Source organism: Tauraco erythrolophus, chromosome 18 (assembly GCF_009769465.1).
Source record: "Tauraco erythrolophus isolate bTauEry1 chromosome 18, bTauEry1.pri, whole genome shotgun sequence".
NCBI lineage: Eukaryota > Metazoa > Chordata > Aves > Musophagiformes > Musophagidae > Tauraco > Tauraco erythrolophus.
Window position 1 is genome coordinate 12,532,676 of NC_141482.1, and position 18,434 is coordinate 12,551,109.

Here is an 18,434-nt window from a genome sequence, read left to right on the forward strand (position 1 = left end):
CATAAATGGTTATGCTTGTATTCCGTAGAATTACATACATATTTAGGCCAGTCTTTCAGAAGAACAGTCATATTACAGTACCTTATCTTTAAATATAGCCTAAATAATGAGTACATGTGTATTTAAAAAAGAAAAAAAAAAAAAAAGCACCAGTCTCCCATCTGACTTCTGTGAACAGAAAAGAAATGAAATGTGAGAGCTAAGCAGCTTTACTAATTAGCATTGCTTTTCTGTATAGTGATTAGTCTCTTGATTTGTTTGCTGCAGTACTTCTTGCTACACCTGGTTCGATTCTTAAATGTGGCAGTATCTGCAGGAGCAACTCTTGTCCCGTGTTCTGGTAATCCAGATTTTATTGCCAGTAACAGCAATTTCTGACTGCAGTAGAAACGGGGATGCTGTTAATTCTTACGCTTCAGTTTGTTACATGCAATGAAATAAAGCATATTCTGTGCGTGAAGTGAAGATATTTTTGGGTAGAAAATTAAAAGAATGTGCCCTTTGAATTCTGCAGTGCTTTCACTGAGGTGTTCACGTAATTCTGTTGAAATTCCGTAAAGTATTTCCTTAAATTGGAGAATCTACAATCCAGGACTTTATGCAATGACATTATCTGCACACACCTTTTCTGTAGTGCGGTCGTTTTTATAGTACAAAAACCCCACCCTATATTTTGCTTTATTATCAGTTTATTTGATTGGCATTTGGAGTCAATGCTAATGCTTTATTCTGTATTTGTATTTTTATCCAGTAAATTCCCACCACACCATATTTATAGGTTGATAAGTTCACATTTAGAAATTCATTTGAAGAAATCATGACTTAATTTCTCTTGATACATCATCTTTGTTTTCCTCAGAGAAGTCTTAAAGAACAAGAACAGATAAATTCAATTTATGTTGAAATAGAAGAGCTGTCAGCTGAATTAAACAGAAAATAGGCATAAATTTAATATAGAAATTCTTAAGCATTTTCTGTTTTTAATCACAGTAAGAGACTATCACAAAATATTGGTGTATGCATAGATGAAATAAAATTTTACCTGTGAGCTTGCCTGGTATTGTGACAGCTTGAGAAGGGTTTCTGTGAGAGGCTGTATGAAGAATAAGCAACATGTAAATGTGCTAATTGCCTTTTGGGCGTACAACAAAAAGTGCCTTTAGGCATAGAAATTTTGTAATGTACAAAGACTTGGAAACACGATGGTAAACATGCTTCTAAAAAAACATGACTTTGGTATTTTAATTTAATTTACATCATGTCAGATGAGTAAAAGATGAACTTGGATGAGCATGGAAGTAGCTAAAAAGAAAAATGTGAAAAATATTTTGATCTATTTTACATCTTGATTCTATGGAATACTCTTTGCTCTTTTTACATGTGTCCCTCATTGTTAAATTTAAAGTTATTTTTCATTATTCCATTACCAAATACAATATATTGTAGTACAGCAGAGTTGTGCATAGTTACCTTTTTACGTGCTATCATCTGTGGCTTCCCAACAGGGAGACTTTTACACGGAACAGAACAACAAGGAATGTGCTGTTAGTTTATGAAATTAGGATGGAATTTAAAAAAAGATGTCAAGTCCCAATCTTGAGAGAGATCCACAAGCACAGACCTTTTCCCTCGTCAAACTCGAATGGCAACTGACGAGAGCTTGTGTGCAAATGAAGATGTGTAGATGAACAGGTATTTGCTTGTGTATTTGCTGCGTGCATGACTCCAGGTTTTTGATCCTGCCACAGACCTGTGGTGCCCACAGCTGACTGGAGCTGTTAAGGGTATCTATGGTGTTTTCTAAATGGAACCATCTCTTCTGGTAGAGAGAAGCAGCAGATTGTTAGGGTTTTCAACTTGCCTTTGGAGAGTACATGACATTTCTCCAGTGCTCCAGTAAAATTTAAGATTTCTTAAGCCCCCAGGAACATGAGTAGCTTTTTACTCCTAAAAAAAAAAATTAAAATCCCAGCAAATAAACAGAAATTTTAATTAATCTATTGCAAGTGTACGTGAGCTTGATTTCTTCGTGTAGACAGTATTAGGAGTCTATGAACGCTTTTATGAATACAGATTCTGATTCTTCAGAAAGTTTGTAAGGTGATTAGTGATCTGTCCTTGGGATTTGTCTGAATTTGAATGAGGAGGAACTATTTTATCTTTTACCCTTTTCTGTTGGTGGAAGTTTCTGGCAAAAATAGACTTTTTGTTTCTGACCTGAAAGGGGGCGGCAAAGTTGCGGTATGGTCCTGGGTTCAACCCATTATTTGAGTTTGTTCTTAGCACTGCGTAAGGTATTGCGGTCGTTTGATTTGACTATTTGTTTTAAGTTTATTAGATACTCAGTACACAAAAAGCAACTAAATGATGTAGTATCAAAGACATTTTCCAAACCCTAATTTAAGACTCCAAGAAAATTTCTCAGAGTTTTATTAAGCCTTCAGTCTTAGCCAGAGGTCTACAAAAATAGCTGGTTGTTGAAATGCCTCTGTTACTGCTCTCTACTGCCTCAAGAGATAGCTGGAATGGTATAGAAGACTTCTTTGAGAGTCTTCTACATTATCAGTAAGTTGGATCCATTAATGAATTGCCTTATTTCCGTGTACTCTGAAAAAGCAGAGGAACATTGATTACTTGGCTTAAAATTGCAGTAGAATCTTGACTAAGTGGGCAGGACAGTAAGGTCCACATCTGCCAGCTTCCATCACTCTCACCAAAATTGAGTTTCTCCTCCCTAATGAGCATGATGTGCTTTAAATAGGAGTTGTGTGAAAGGATTAAATCCGAGCATTGTTCTAGTATCAACAGATTAAGCTGTTGTGGTGATTAAACTTCTTGTGGAAGTAGAAATAAAAGAGAAATAGCGTGGTATTATGCTAGCGAGGCCTTCTAACCAAAGGCACTTTGTAGATTATGGGTATGGAATTGTGTGTTGGCATATTTCTCAAGTACTGTGGCATTTTGAAACTCCTAACAAAGGGGAAAAATGAAAGCTCAAACTTCACAGAAGTTTCATAAAGAAAATTCCCGTCCCATTGTCCATTTCTTGCAGCCACATCCAATTTAACTTGTGCTACTGGAAATATGAAGATACCATAAGCAGAAACCCAAAATATTTCAGCATCATTTTTCTTTCCTAAGCATGAAAAACTATTGATAATGAGACTGAATCCTTGCTGAAAATAATATTTCTGACTCAGTTATGGGAAGTGCTGAGTACTCTGGCCTCTCCCAAGGAGTTTTGTATTCAGCTCTGGACACATGCCAGTAACTAGAGAATATCTCCAACTATCTGTAGGTATGCGCTTCCTTTGTGATATCATTGGCATATTTTCCCTAAAATAGCAAGCAATAATTAACACTTGTTCGCACCATTAGGAATGCAGATGTTTCCCTATTCAAGTAAGTGGCTCATTAAACTGTCTGATTTGACAAATTTAACGCATTCTAGTATCCCTGCCCAAACAAGGGAGAATGACAAGATGCCATCAGTTTCCTTCTCTGGGCTTACAGTCAATAGCAATCACTTGATTTCAGTTATGAGCAATGAAAAGTAAAACAATTTGTTGTGTATTTACCTATCCTGGAAGGAGAAAATCAACTTAACGTGGTTTTTCTTGGAATGCGCTGTGCTGCCTTGCCGTCCTGTGACCTTGTCTGGTTCTAATGTGATTCCTTAGTGGAATGCAGCAGAACTACCTGACTGTCGTGAAAGTAAAGTTCATGCGCCCCTACCTTGCAGAGTAGGTTTGTAAAGGGGTTTGAGACCAATGGTCAGTATTATTTTTAAAAGCTGAATGCACCAGGAAGTGAATGTCCTCCAAGATACAGTTTTACAGTTAGAAACCAGTTTGGTTTGACCATTAATCATTAGGTTTGTAAGCGGATGACCTATTTAAAACTCTTATTATGAAACGTGCAACTCCATGGGACAGTGAACTTCGCCCAGGAATTGAATCCTAGTTTTAACCACAACATTGTGTAACGGTTGTACACACCTTTTAGTAGGTCAGGTTTTTTCAGTGGCATTGACTTTTGCTGTAATTGGTAAATAAGTTGTTTTAAGGACAGATCCACCCTATATTATATTTTACAAAGCAAAGGTAATGTTGCATGTCCATTCTGAAGTTCCTGTGAACGTGCAGTGGCAAGAACTGTGCCAATATTTTTCCCCTGCCAACATCCTAATGCCTATAAAACATTGCTTCATAAACATTTTTTTAAAAGTCTCTTGCGTATTTATATATCTGGAGGGAACAAAACCTTGTAGACAATATGGCCAGTTTCTCTCTTTCATTTTCTACTAATATTTTATTCTTTTAGAATGCCTCTCAAAAGCTCATCTTGGTTCCTTTATTTTTTTCCCAGGCCTGGAGTTTGTCTCTTGAGGATTATTTTTTATAACAACCAAAATGCTCAACTTCTGAGTTCTTTAACACTGTTCTCTGGTTAAACTTTTATTAAAAACGGTTTACCTGCTGCCATTTATTCAATTTGCTGAAATTTTCTAATACAAGTAGGTTTTTAACTTGATTAGACTCTGCATTGCCCCTTTTCTGATACAGAATTGTGTCAGTAAGACATTTCTGGAACAAAGTACTGTTTTTCAAGCATCCCTTTGACGTGACGATTTCCACTGATGTTTTTTTTTTCTCTAGAGATCTGTGTAGATTCCTGTAAGTGAATACAACTGATATACAAATGCTGCCTGTTGACTCATTGTATTGGGAAACTTTCAGCAGGTGGAGAAAGTGTCGTCTAATAAATAAAATATTAACACTCTAATAAATTTCTTTTCACATAAATATGACTTTTTAAGTATTACAGTGTTATGATATGATGAGAGATGAGGCCTCCTGGCCATCAGCAAGTCATGGTCCTTGATACTTCAGGTACCTAAATAAGACCAGAAAAGGTTTACCCAGACAGTGGATGTTCTCAGGTTTTTATAGTTTCATAAGTGTAGCCTGTTAGGGATTGTGCCCAGAATTCAAACTATGTCCCTGCCCAGCCTGAACGCATTCAAAGTCAAGCCTTGTTTGTTCCGTTCAGATTTGTGTTATGTTGGTGGTGTTTTCCCTAAGTGTTCTACACAAGGATTTCTCCCTCTTTAGGGTTATGTTAGCGGTTTGAAAAGTGTAGTCTAGTAGTAAATAAATGCTACGGTCTTGACATAATTCTTAGGAAGAATGCACTTAGCACCTTCTTTGGTGATGCCATGCTGTCATCACTTCTGTTGACTTCTGTTGCTTTACACAGCTTCAGCTATAGTTTAAACAGGATCTTGGGTGTGTATTGTGTAACTGCAGCATTTTTTTTTAATGCAAAATGACATAATGTGATTTTTTTTTTTTTCAGTTTTAAGTATGCATAGGGCAAGAATGGACAATACGACTGTCTATTGGCAAATACTATGGATCACTTGGAACTTAACGTTTAAATCCTGTTTATTGTGGAATGTCATCTAAAACCAAATTGTTATTTAGTAGTATTTGTTTACTTTAGCTGTTTTGTTAGGAGTTCCGTTTTATAGTGCAAGAGAAACCTGTGTTGGTGCTGCTGTGTGGAGTCTGTTATATTAGAACGTGCCAGCAAATGAATCAGTGTTATGGAAACAAGAACCAGACATGTAAGGACTAGTTTTCTGGCTATTTCTTTTCAGGAAATTTGCCTGCTACTTTTGGTTAATTTGTTTCCTAATTCTTTATTTTTAGGAATCTCATACAAATTAGACCTATTTAACTCAAAACCAAACCCTGTTGCTAACTTGATTTTTCTAGTGGCCTCTGAAGCCCCTGTTTTACCTAAATACATAACAAATCTTGTGGTTTTACTTGCCTTCCCTGAGAGTAGCCCCAGGCTACATTCCGTGACTCAAAGGGGATGCTGAGGATTTCTTGTGTTATTCTTTTTTTTAAATATTATTTCAGAATTGTGGTTAGTGTAGGTGTATTAGAGAGGAGGGAGAATCTGGATTTTTGCAACTATTTAGCTGCTATGTCTTATTTACAAAATCAGTCACTAGTATAAGTAGGCTTCTAATAAAGCAAGAGTGGAAATCTATAAGCCTGATTCCTACTTGTCTTTGGTGAACACCTTCCTAGTTAACAGTTCTGTAAGCTAGGTCAACATTAGTCCCAAAATATGTGAAGATATATTTGATACGGCCTAAAGACAAAAGGTTGTTTATTAACAAAAGGCCTTCACAAGTCGTGCAGTTCAGTTTTAAAAACAAAACGAGAACAACCAACAAAAAAAGACCAAAAGAAGCACTAAAAACCCACCCCACTGCACCCCCCCAAAAAAACCCCACCGTGTCTTACTCTAATAATCTATCACTTGTTATTTGTTGTAGATCTTGATTTTGAAATACCAATTAAAAGTTCAAAGAATGTGGACTTAAATTCTTCTTCCATCCCACATGAACAGTTAATAATCCTGTTGAAAAGATTGCATAAGTATTGCTGGTTATAGTTCAGATTAGCAGAACAGACATGAAGGCAGTGTTAAGTATTTTATTACTAATTTGGCCTAACAAGGCACAAACATTGATCATAATCCCATTATTGTAATCCACATATTTTCTTAGAAGTTAAGAACTGCCCTTAAAACACAGGGAGGGCTCTTCTGAACAGTATGTAACTAGTCTGTTGAACTTAATCCTTGTCTTTTTATTATCAAAGTGTTTATGTTAGGGCCAGGAACTGGATTTACTTTTCATCCTGTTTTAGGAGTCTGATTGCAGAAACTACTCCAAATGTTTCTCCACAAGGTACAATGGAATTCATAACTTATTTGAAATAATTGCTTTATATCAGTTTTCTACCAGTGTCCTAGTTGTAGTGAGAAACAGCAGCGAGGAAGGACTTCAGTGTCTCATTTTTGTGACAGAGGTTTACCATGTTGTGGCTTTTTTTTCATTAAGACGCTGCCTCTTTTCACTTTAAATGTACATTTGTAGGAAATGAAGAACCTTTGTTTTATTGCGTTTTCTGTAAACTTATCTTTGCCTAGTTATTCGTTTACTTACTGTAATGCACGATGAAGCGAGTATTTTAGGGTGTATTTGGAGATAATTGAGTTGGCAGATGCTGACCCCGATTTGAAGTAGATGTCTATTTTAGAACCATATCTCTGCCAAATAGTTGAATTAACTGCCTGAAGTCTGGTGTAAGTTATCTTGATTAGATGGGAGATTTAAATGGTGTATGTCCATTTGAATCAGCTGCTGTTTCAGAAGAAAGATCTCTTAAAATTGACAATTCAATTTTTCAATTTCCCAGCTTTGTAGTAATAAGTTGAGTGATGTCATAAGATGTTCTGTATTAAACTATTGCTACTTTTAAAAATAAAGCCACCTCAAAATAGGTTTGGTGCAAATACAGTGCGATTCCAGATAATTCCCCCTCTCCTTCATTTTCTCTTCCTACTCCTTTTTGCTTTGGAAAGATGCTTTCTTCACTGTGCTGTGATACTGTTGAAGATTGAAGGTAATTGGCAGTCCCCCAGCTGCCAAAAAATTGGAAACCTTCAAAGTGAAAGCATCCAATGAACATAATTCCAGCAGTGGGAGAGAGAAAACTGACTGAAATTAAGATTTTAATTCATCGTTTACATCCTTCAACAGAAAATGGTTGTACAATCTATAAATATTAAAAAAAAGTAAAATCTTACTTAATTATGAAGGAAATTCAACTGGTCTTTTTATTAATGAACAGTTCATAAAAGCAGAGAACAAACTGAAAAGATACATCTAATACTATATATAAACTTTATAGTCACTTTAAAAGAAATTAGAACAAAATTTTACCCTAGAGAGTTTTTTAGATGTGTATTGTGCATTTACAATCATTTGTGTGTATGTGCAGGTCCTGAATATTCAATAGCAATAAAAGCAAGATCAAATTTCCATTTGATAGGCTGTTTCCATCATTGGTATTCACAATTGTGTGATCACACAACCACATATGCATCTCGTATCTGCCAAAAAGAAGATGGTTTGAAAATCTGCATCACTAAATTTACTTTAAGATGCCATTATGCATCTCTAAGATGCCTTTTAAAGAAGCTACTGTTTTGGTATGGTTCAGGTGTCAGTTAACATTCTGGTAGGAAAGTGAATTTTTAAAAAAGATATTTTCAAGTGATACTTTGGAACCCACATTTGGATGCAACCCCTTTCTTTGTACTACACTGATAGTAAAGGAACACGAGACACTGATATCCCCAGAGAGGGAGCAAGTCCAAAGCTAAGTTAATGGAGGAACCTTGAAGCAGTAAAATGGCTATTTAAAATAATATATTATTTTTCTTTAAAATATTTCTACTGCAAAGAAAAGGGGCAGGGGGAGAAATAGGAATATATACATTAACTATTTTAAAGGTCGTGGGCTGTCCTGGATGCAAAAAAGCCAATTTGAAATAAGTTACCTGAGCCACTCAAAATCAGAATAAAAGTATTTAGTCCAAATTTAAAAGACCTCAGAGGTAGCCAAGAAAAGTCCACTGTTGATAAAAGTGGTGCACGCAGCGGTGTGTGTATTTAAGTCACTAGGCTGCTGCTATTCTTTCTAAGTCAATTCAAAGTTCTTCGATCGATAGCCAGAAATACAATTACGTATTGCACACACCCCTCTTGGAGTCAAAGTGCACCTTTTGTATGCAAAAAAAAGAATGGGCTTCTGGTTGTGTTTTACACTTTTCTTACAGATTCAACAAAATGGAAGCGTTGCATTTTTCGCTGTCTGCTTTGATATCTTGGCTTACAGTTTTTAAGGTTGAAACACAATCTAGCTTTGTATCACTGTATTTCTTTTGTGCACAATATCCTTTTACACTGTAAAAGAATAAATTCTACAAATACTTTTGAGTTAAGTGGTACAGAGTTAAGTAAGATACAGATGTCTGTATAGTCCCTGAAGATCCTCACTAACTTGGAAAGTCAGTGAAAACCTACCAATCGTTTGCTACCTTTATGTAAGAATTACCGAGAAGTAGTGTTTCATTGAAGAAAAAAAAAAAAAATCTGGACAGTCAAATAAGTATAACATGCAGTAGAATCGTGAGTTAAAATCCAAATGCCACCAAACAGTATTGGTTATTAAAAATGCCAACAAAATTGTCATTAATGAGATGTTAACCCTTCTTTCAAGAATCCAATATATAGTTGGACTCAATAAAAATGATTGAGAAGCAATTCTTTAAGTGTTACAAAACATTAAAGTCAAAACAACTAAAAAGCCAACTGAACTTGTAGTCAGATTCTAAAAAATGTTTGGAAGTTTTTTTGTTAAATATGCTACCATTTACTGTTCATTACAGTGGTAATGATATGTTACCATTTGCCGATTCTCTTCATGTATAACCTATTTTTCTGATACTGTTTTTACTGTTTCAGGAGTTTTATGAACATACAAAAACACTTTGGCAAGACGAAGGTGTGAAAGCCTGCTATGAGAGATCTAACGAATATCAGCTGATTGATTGTGCACAGTAGTAAGTATTGTCTCTATTCTGCTCTATATTGACGGCAATATGCACTTTTTTTATTGAATGTTAACAATGGTGATTTGGAAGGTCCTGTTGCTTACTTTTCCTTACCTTGGAAAAGGAACGTACGCTACGTAGTGAATTCCTGTTCATCACCTATTCAGAGAGGTAGGAAAAACTGATGTTCATTTAGACACTACCTATACTGAAAACTTTGCAGATGCTTTCAAATGGTCTTAATGTATGCTGACACCTTAATGCAGTGGACAGTTGTATTGTCTCAGAGACCAAACTTCCTGCTTCTTCTGCATAAACCAGTTCCTTGCCAAACAACAGTTTTTAGTAAGTTGGAAAGTACAGTGGTGTGAAACATGCCCATGTTTGTAGCTTTTGTTTTTAGTGCAGTTTATTTATCTGAAAACAAAGAGATGGCAGCAACAGTCACGGGCAGCAGCCTGTGATCAGTCACCAAGATTTCTGCTTGTGTGCCTTCATGCACATACCTAAGAGTGATTCATTCTCTTCTGCTGTTTATACCGCTGTGGTAATTAGTATTGTCATGAGACACTGCTGCATGTTTGCAGTTATTTAGCATGTACAGTAATATAGTAGAGTTCAGAATTTTTTGTTCATGGCAAGGTGTTTGTGATAATTGTGACCATTCCTGCTGTTTTTGTTGTGTGTACTCAAGAATTGCAGGATTTCACTTTGGAATATTAATGGCTAAAACTGTTCTTTGTTAGCTTATACTCTCTCTACTTCTTTTGGAGAAGCTGAAATAAGGTTTAATGGTCAAGGAGACATAGGTTTCTCAATTCATATGATGATGGACAACTGCAGTTTGTCTACTACTGCGTCTCTTAACATTTGATGAAATAAAATTTGTAAGGTTCTTTTTTGTTTGTTTAAGTAGACTTAAACGTAAATCAACAATTAGCTCTGTTTGAATAGAGACCGGGGAGATAATTTTACTATGACTTGCTCAGCTCCAGGTCTTTAGGAGCCTCTTTGAAGTTTTGCCATTGTTTCTAGTGTGAATTTGTTTGATGTGTAGAAATGGCTTTTGTTAGGTGACTAATGTTTGATCATTTGGCATGGATCTTTTTGCAAATTCAGTTGCTACAAAATAAAAAACACTACCAGATTTTAATTTTCTGTCAACTATCCAGTAAATTTTGCCTTTGTAGTGTAAAGAGATACACTGATAGAAATGAGGAAAAAACTAGTGTTTTTGATAGTGTTTGGTTATCGGTATATTTCTGGTTAGTGTTTATTAATAGTCAGCTTCTATGATGGGAAGAAGTAAATATTGTTAAGCACTAAGGGGGTTTTGTGTTGCACTTTTTCAGAAGAGAAACAAGTTTTGTTCTGCCCTGAATGCACAGAAGAAAGCTAAGATTCTTACCACCCCTAATTGGGGGAGGTTGACTTTTTCATGGGTCAGCAAGGGTGATGGCCCTCGTGATGGTTTTACCGTCCTGCTCCATCTAGTGGAACACTTAATTCTACATCATGGGCTGCTGAGGCAAAAATAAACCAGTACATTGCTGACAAATTACAGATATTTTTTTTTCTAAGATGCCATTGCTAAAAATTCTAAAAATTCTTTATAATTCTGATATTTATTCAATTTAATAGTAAAGTATACGACATTATGTTCTTGCAGAAGGAGCTTTCTGATTGTTAGTTTTGGTGGCTCTTGTCCTTTCTGGCATTTTTGATTGTGCTATGGTGTTATTTTTTTAATAACAGAATATGAAAAGTAAGAGTTTTTTAATGGCAAAATGTTTGCTTGGAGATTAATATCACTTTGAAGTTCAGAACTTGTTTTTATCATGTTAAATTTCCAAGCGACCTGACAAAAATTACTTCCTGCAAAATCCGACATGATTGATACCTTAAAGTTAACCTGGTGAGCACACTCTTAAAAAAAAAACCCAAAACAACAAAAAAGCACAAACAACAAAAAACATACAAAACCCAAAACAAAACAAACAACACGTAGCAATGGCAGAATATAAGAAAATGTGGCTGAGATTTATCAAGTGAAGACTATTTTAATTGGAATATGCAAGCCACTGTCATTAGGGCTAATAGAAGCTAGAATGTTGAATGAACTGTATTGGGGTTGTCAGTTATTTCAGAGAGTCTCGGGTTCTAAACGCTTTCCTCTTTTGAAGTCCCTGTTTAAAACAACAAAGGCATACTTAAAGTGGAAGGTGGAACAGTGGCTTTTCTCTTTCAAGATCAATCCAGCTTCCAAAAATCCCTTCTTGCTCTTGAAAGTTGAATAAACTCTCAAAATATTAATGGATTCTTTGTTGGGTAAATTACTTTAAAATTCAAAACAATGTTTCTTGTTCACAAAAATTAAGTTTTTATAGTTGTTTGTAAGATTTTTATTTTTTTTTAAACTGTCATTTTTTGAAGTGTGAATTGCTTAGTGTAAAGTTTGTTTTGGTATGGGCTCGTTTAGCATTCTGCATTTTTTAAACAAGAAGTTTTTTCACTCTTGGAAGTGACATGGTTATATATAGGAAACTTTGCAAGGAGATTCTGCTGAATGTTTAAAAATCCATTTTGTCGGTCTTTTAGCAGGGAACAGTGAGAGTGTATATCTCACAGGGCTTGCTTTGGCTTTCAGAAATGCTAATATCAAAAATGAAATTCATTTCTGTTTCTGCCAAACCTGCGGGAAATGTATGCAGAGCTTCTTCAGGGATCTTGAAGAGTTCAGGGGCTGCTCTGGATGGCCTGTCCTCAGGGAGTGGCACGCTCAGGGCTTGTGGTCTGCTGGTGTGGCAGCTGTTCCAGGCAGCACCCGGCATCCTGCCTGCTGTCTTCTGGGAACTGGCACAAGTCCTTTCTCTCCTCATATTTCCATCTTTTGTTAATGATGATGTGATGGTGGCAGTGAGGTACTGGGAGGGCCATGAGGACTTACTAGCTCTCTTCCGTTTGATACTACCTCTTACAATTCTGCTTTTCATTGATAAGAACTGGTTCTCCATGTGGGCAGCTTAGCTGTAGTCCAACAGAAGGTCCTTTCAGAGTTAAGGATTGTATGGCATAGCTGCAGGATGCTGGAGCATCTTGAAAAGAAAGATGTAGTGGAGATGGAGGCTTAAACTTGTGCAGAGTTTGTGCTGAGGAAAGAAGGGAGCTCGCTGGTGAGTCAGGAGCTCTCTTGGATGAGCAAAGCGGCAGGGGTGGGGAGGAGCCACTTTCGGCTTCTCGTCCTTTCCCAGGAAGGTGGGAATGAATATAATTCTCAATGTGATGTGTTGCATCAAGTTGCCTAACTTGAATGTAGGTGTTCAGAGAGCCTGGCAATGGTGTTTTTCACCTGCTCCTGAGCAGTAACTTAAACCACAATACTTCCTGCTGACCGCTGCAATTATTCCGTGTCTCCCCTTAAGAGTTTAACATTAGTATGCGCTTTTGTCGTAGCCCCACCAAGCTCCTGGTTGCATTGGGTCAGAAAAGACGACGTTACCAAAAGCCACAGGTACCATCCTGGCTTTCTGTTTAACTGGAGTTGTGCTCTTTGGAGGTGTGAAGCTGGGAGGCCTGGCCAGTGACCTCAGCTGCTGGAGAGCCCTTCTGGTGTCCTGCCCTTTATCCTCAAGCTCACTGCCTGATGGAAAATGTCACTTCGGAGGAACCCTGCTCATTTTGAAAGAGTAGCTGCCTCTGCTCATCATGAGCTTTACTGTACTTCCTGCCTGGGCATATTTTACAGTCTTGAGAGGCAGAGAAAGGAAAGGAGACTGTTTCCCTTTTCTTAACTGGACTTAACTAAGTAATTAGTTTCAGTTCTGCTTTTAGAATAACATGATCTGCGAGGTTGTCACCAGTTTCTCTCTGAGAGGAATGCATTTTAGCTGTGAGAGGGAGCAATTGCTAAGAGAAGACCAAATTTCATTGCTCTTGTGGGATGTGTACAGAAGAGAACAAATGTTTGTACCGAAGCTGCCGTGTGATACTGCTCTCGGCTGATAATAAACGTAAGAACACAGAAGTGTCTAGAATATAGAAAACCTCAAATGGTGATAAATAAATTCTTTACTATCCTTCATATTTCTTCCCTGAAGGCACAGGATTGCATTTTATTCAGAATATATTACTTAATATTAAGAATATAGGAGCCATTTCCGCTGCAATATGCCGAGGCCTGTTTGTCAAATACGTGCCTTCTGTCAAATGTAAACAAACACGATCTCTTTCCAGTGGTGGTGTTGCTCATACTTCTGCCTCAGTTTTCATTCGAGGAGCTCTGTTCTTAAAGCCTCACAAATGCACAGCAGAACAGTCTGAGTTAGGATCTCCACATGCAAATGCGCTGTTTGTGGCACGAGGACATGAAGGATGCCAGCACCCTCCTGGAAAGTCTGAGCCAAAGTCTGTGGATTGTCCTGAAGAAAACTGCTTTGATGTCAGTAACCTTCACATTAGCTATGTAGCAAATGAAAAGCAAAGCCTGGGTACACACGCATCCTAGTGCTTTTTCTAGACTTGCTGATATTAGGCTGTGCCCACAGATACTTGAATTTTTGCTTCAGTTAGCCGTGGCTTAGTTAGATTCCTTGGCCGCCAGTTTGATTTCGTGCTTCGTTTTACACCGTATTTACACCGCTTTCTCTGCGTATCTCCTGGCTGCGCTTCCTGGTCGTGGCTGGGGTGGAAAAGGAAATAATGTGAGAGACGGTCTTTGCAACCCATTTCACACCCTCCGCTATCAGGAAGGGCTGGAAGTAGCATGAGGGAGCCCATTCTCACGCTATTTCCTGCCGCCGGCTGTTCTCCCGCGCCTGCCATTTCAGGGGAGGAGAAGGCACGGGGCTGTGCAGCGTCGCGTTCAGCACCAGCAGAGCCACTCCGATAGCTTGAAACTGTGCCAGGCTGCTCCAGGAGAGTTTTATGAGAAGTATTTTTTAAGATTTTTTTTTTTTTTAAATACTTATCAAAGAAAAGGGGAGAGTGCAGCTATTAGCCAGCTGCTGTGTGGGGCAGCTGAAGGATCAGCAGATGTAGACGCACTGTGTTTTTTAATTTCTGATTTCTTATAGGTTATAAATTCTCTATATTTTTAATAAGATTTATGGTGTGTTTTATTTCTGGATTTTCTGACTTGTAGAGAGCAATTAATGATTTTCTCCCATGTTGATTTCACTTCATTACAAAGTTCCCTTCACGGAATGTGTAGTTAAAGTACATCTGCTGAAAGTCTCACCTTTTTAAATAGTGGCTGATTGATCAGTGGTACTACTGTTAGTCTAATTTCTTATTCATATTATTTATTGCTTTTTTTTTCTTTTTACTTTCTTTCCACTCGATGTGATTTTGGCAGAATAGTTGCTCTTGTCTCCTCCAGCTCTGCAAGCTGTCTCTGTGTACTCACATTCAACAGGACAGGAATTTCCCTGGCCTATATTCCTGGCATACACAAGCTTCTTACGGACATTAACAATTATATTGTTAAACATTCCCGTGAGGAAGAATAATATTCATGTCCCCTTTCTCTGATCTAAAGCTGATGAGCTTGCCTCCTGCTGTGTGAATGCTTTGGCAAACCAAGGAGTAGACCCAGATCATCTAGCTTCTAATCCTTAGTCTTTATTATAAAACCCACCTTACTTTATTCCAGAGCACTTAGAGATAACTGAATTAGGGTCTTCTCCCTACTCTTCTTCAGCCTGAGGGAATAGAGGATCATGTTTTAAACAAGATTAAGTTTCAATTAAAAAAACAATACAGCCTAGGTTATGTTTTCTCTGCAATTCAGTGGGTTATTAGGTGCAGAAATAGGTTGCTGTAGATGATGAGAAGCACAGTAACTCCTATCTTTGCATGACTTTAGTGAAGTCACTACCAACAAAATGAGTCCAAATATATAAGTAGCTGAATTATACCTAACTGCTCCATGTGTCTGCCCTTTCGTGCTGACTATTGATAACAGGGATGTGCCTGCTGGCAAGTGCTGTGAAAACCAGATTACCTAAATTTAGCCAATAAACGGATTATGAATCCAACACATGTTCTCACTGTTGACACAGCTAATCATAAATTCATAATTTCAAGCTACACTCAACCCCAGCTAAACTTCTCTGTCTTCAAAATAAATTACATCCCAGAATGAACCAAGAGAAAATGAAAAATGTCCTGGAATAACTTGCTTGAGTCTTAAGAATTAGAAGCATCAATAAGTGAAAATGCTGAAGGTGATGAGCCATAATGGCAGGAATATATTTACAAGTCCAAATTGTGAATAAGTTAAGAAGTCATACCAGGTCTGTGGGATGCCCACTGAGTCATTCCGAATCATTGTGAAAGGGTGTAACTGTTTGCTCCAGGAATCTGATTTCTGCCTCCACTTTCACTCACTCTCCAGCTTGTAACCCCCCCGCACCCATCACCTTCATTCATTTGCCGCTTTTATTTCTCCTTTGTTCCACACATCTGTTAATGTGTCAGTTCCTTTCTGGCCTTTGGCTGCTGCAGATGCAACTTCCTTTCCATGTCTAGTTGTAAATATTAGGGATTTGCCTTCAGCCAAAGTTAGGGCTGACCTGACCTGAAGAGCACAAAAAAGCTGAGTTGGAACTTCTTCCCCTACTTCCTGACCCAGTCCTGCATCCCAATAATCACAGTTTGCCGTTTAGTTTAAGTGTGTCACTTGCTAATGGCTGCAAGAGCTAAGGATAAACCCCAGTGCTAGTGTTCATGGATGCCTCATTTAGTGGAAATGGATGTTCATTTCTCAATGTGTTACATTTGCTTTCACATGTAAATGGAGCATTTGCTCATACAACAGCTATTTCTTTCTTTCAGTCACAAATTCACATGCACAAAATTTGCTCAGGTTAGGTACATGCTTGTTCAAAAGTATTTTCGAAACTTTAGCATGAATGTTAACATTTTATTTCAATAAAAGTGCCCATAAAATAGTAGATTTGCTCTGTGATCATAAGTAGAGATCCATGCGATCGTTAAGCAGATTGCTGTTTTCCTCTGACAGCCAAGTTTCATTTTGAACGGCAAAAGCACATCAAGAGAGCACCGTGAAGGCAGGACTAAACGAGCATATTGACATTTTACTTAGCTGGTGAAGAATACTGTGTTGAGTCCACCTGGTAGTTTGCTCAGTATGCATCTGTTAGCTAATATTTTACTTTAATAGTCTGCTTTAAAATTAAAGCTGATGTTATCAAAGAATGTGAATGCAGTAGTAACTACTACTGCATAAACCTAAGAATGATGCAGCTTCATAAGATAGTTCTGTACTAAAAGTACTTGGCTTCAGTTGAGTTTTGCAGACAAACAAAGTTGTTCTGTAGCCCAATTTCTTGATAGCTTGCCTGTACCCATAATTAACACAGAATTAAAAATAATTCACTGAAGAGAATAACAGATTCGTCATTACTAGTGGCAAAAATGGCAAACTGTGTTGTTTGGTGAAGAATAGAATTCTGCATCACCAAATGATTTTAAACGTTTTTAATAAATAATACAGATAAATGACAAAGTGTGCGTAAGCCCTGAAATTCCTATTTAAAAAAAGAGAAAATAAATCTTGAGCTTTTTTAAAGCAAACGTCAGATGCATTTTTTTGTAACCACTTTCAAGTCTGTTTGGTGCAGTAATATCTGGACTTCTTAGTCAACGTATTTCTGATACCTCTCCATGCTTATGCTTTGCTTTTTGTAGCACTATTCTCTGAAAACGTACAAATTCAAATGCAGTGGAATTTTTTTGTGGATGAAAGAGAAGATTTGAAATGCAATACAACAGGCAATGGAATATAAGCCAAAACCTTCTGTTAATTAAACTTTTACTAATTTCTGCTTTTTAATGGCAACTGGTTCCCCAATTCCTTCCCACTCTTTCCTTTTCCTGTCCTCAAAGTTTTTTGTTGTGGCATTAATTAATAGTGTGAGAGTATATGCTAGAAATACATGAAAAAATATATTTTGCCGCTGCAGCTTTTGGAAGAGGTGCTATGAATATCGTATTGGTCTCTTGCTCTGTTGACAGGTACAAGTTTGTACTAGAATGAGATTTACGTGACCTACAGTGGCAGGGTGGTTGTTCTGCAGATAACTGTGTGATTTGTATATATGTATATACCTAAAGCTAAATGTATCTGGGGTTAGTTATGCAAAACAGAAGAGTTGCCACCTTGAAAAGTAGTGTTTCCAACTTTTAGTCAAGATGGACTTTGAAATCCTTTCCATATGGTCATTAATTCAAAGACATGTCTTGAAGATGGGATCTAATCAGTTTGCTTCAAGGAGATGCATAGGGTTGAGTTTTGTTGCTTACTTTGGTTGATTATTTGTTAATTTTTGAGACTCGTAAGTTATTTTCCATGTAATTAAAATTACCAATATTTTCCAAACAACTAGTATGTTAGTAAACAAAATTTCATGTATGCATTCAAAGCCCTGACTCAATGCACTGTCCATTTTGAGCAATTAATCAATGTTGTTATAGACATGACACAAAATAATTTTTTCAAGGAATTAATATGTTGTGTTGTTACTCAAGATCATTAAATGCAGCTGCTAACATAGTATTACTACACAATTTTGGTTTTCTGTCATGATTGTAAAGATTAAGAAAAATTTAATAGCCTGGATTCACCCTCATAGGAACTCTCTTAAAATAGATGGAGTTTCTCCTACTGTGAGTTAATTAATTAACCAACAAGTTTCACAAATATTGCTGATTGCATTGATTCCTTAATGTTCTGCCAAGCAGCCTTTCATCTTTAAATGATGCCAGGCATTCCTGGAGTGAGGAGATGTCACTATTGTAGTAAACACTGTACTGGGCTACTAGTGCAAAGCTGATAGAAACACGATTGGTGTGTTTACTGCAAGGCAGCCCAACGTTTGACAAGGTTTGACACGTTCAGAAAGTCAGACAATTGGCAGATGTACATG

General features: G+C 37.1%; 1 protein-coding gene across 5 annotated transcripts in view; it reads left to right on the forward strand.

Moving 5' to 3' along the window:
* GNAS (GNAS complex locus) overlaps positions 1-18,434 on the forward strand; it is a 158,741-nt gene that overhangs the window by 107,737 nt on the left and 32,570 nt on the right. For all 5 annotated transcript variants that reach the window (XM_086622691.1, XM_086622692.1, XM_086622694.1 and 2 more), the window contains one exon: positions 9,398-9,495. In XM_086622691.1, the coding sequence (XP_086478817.1) occupies positions 9,398-9,495 (98 nt within the window). The remainder of the gene's footprint in view (positions 1-9,397; positions 9,496-18,434) is intronic.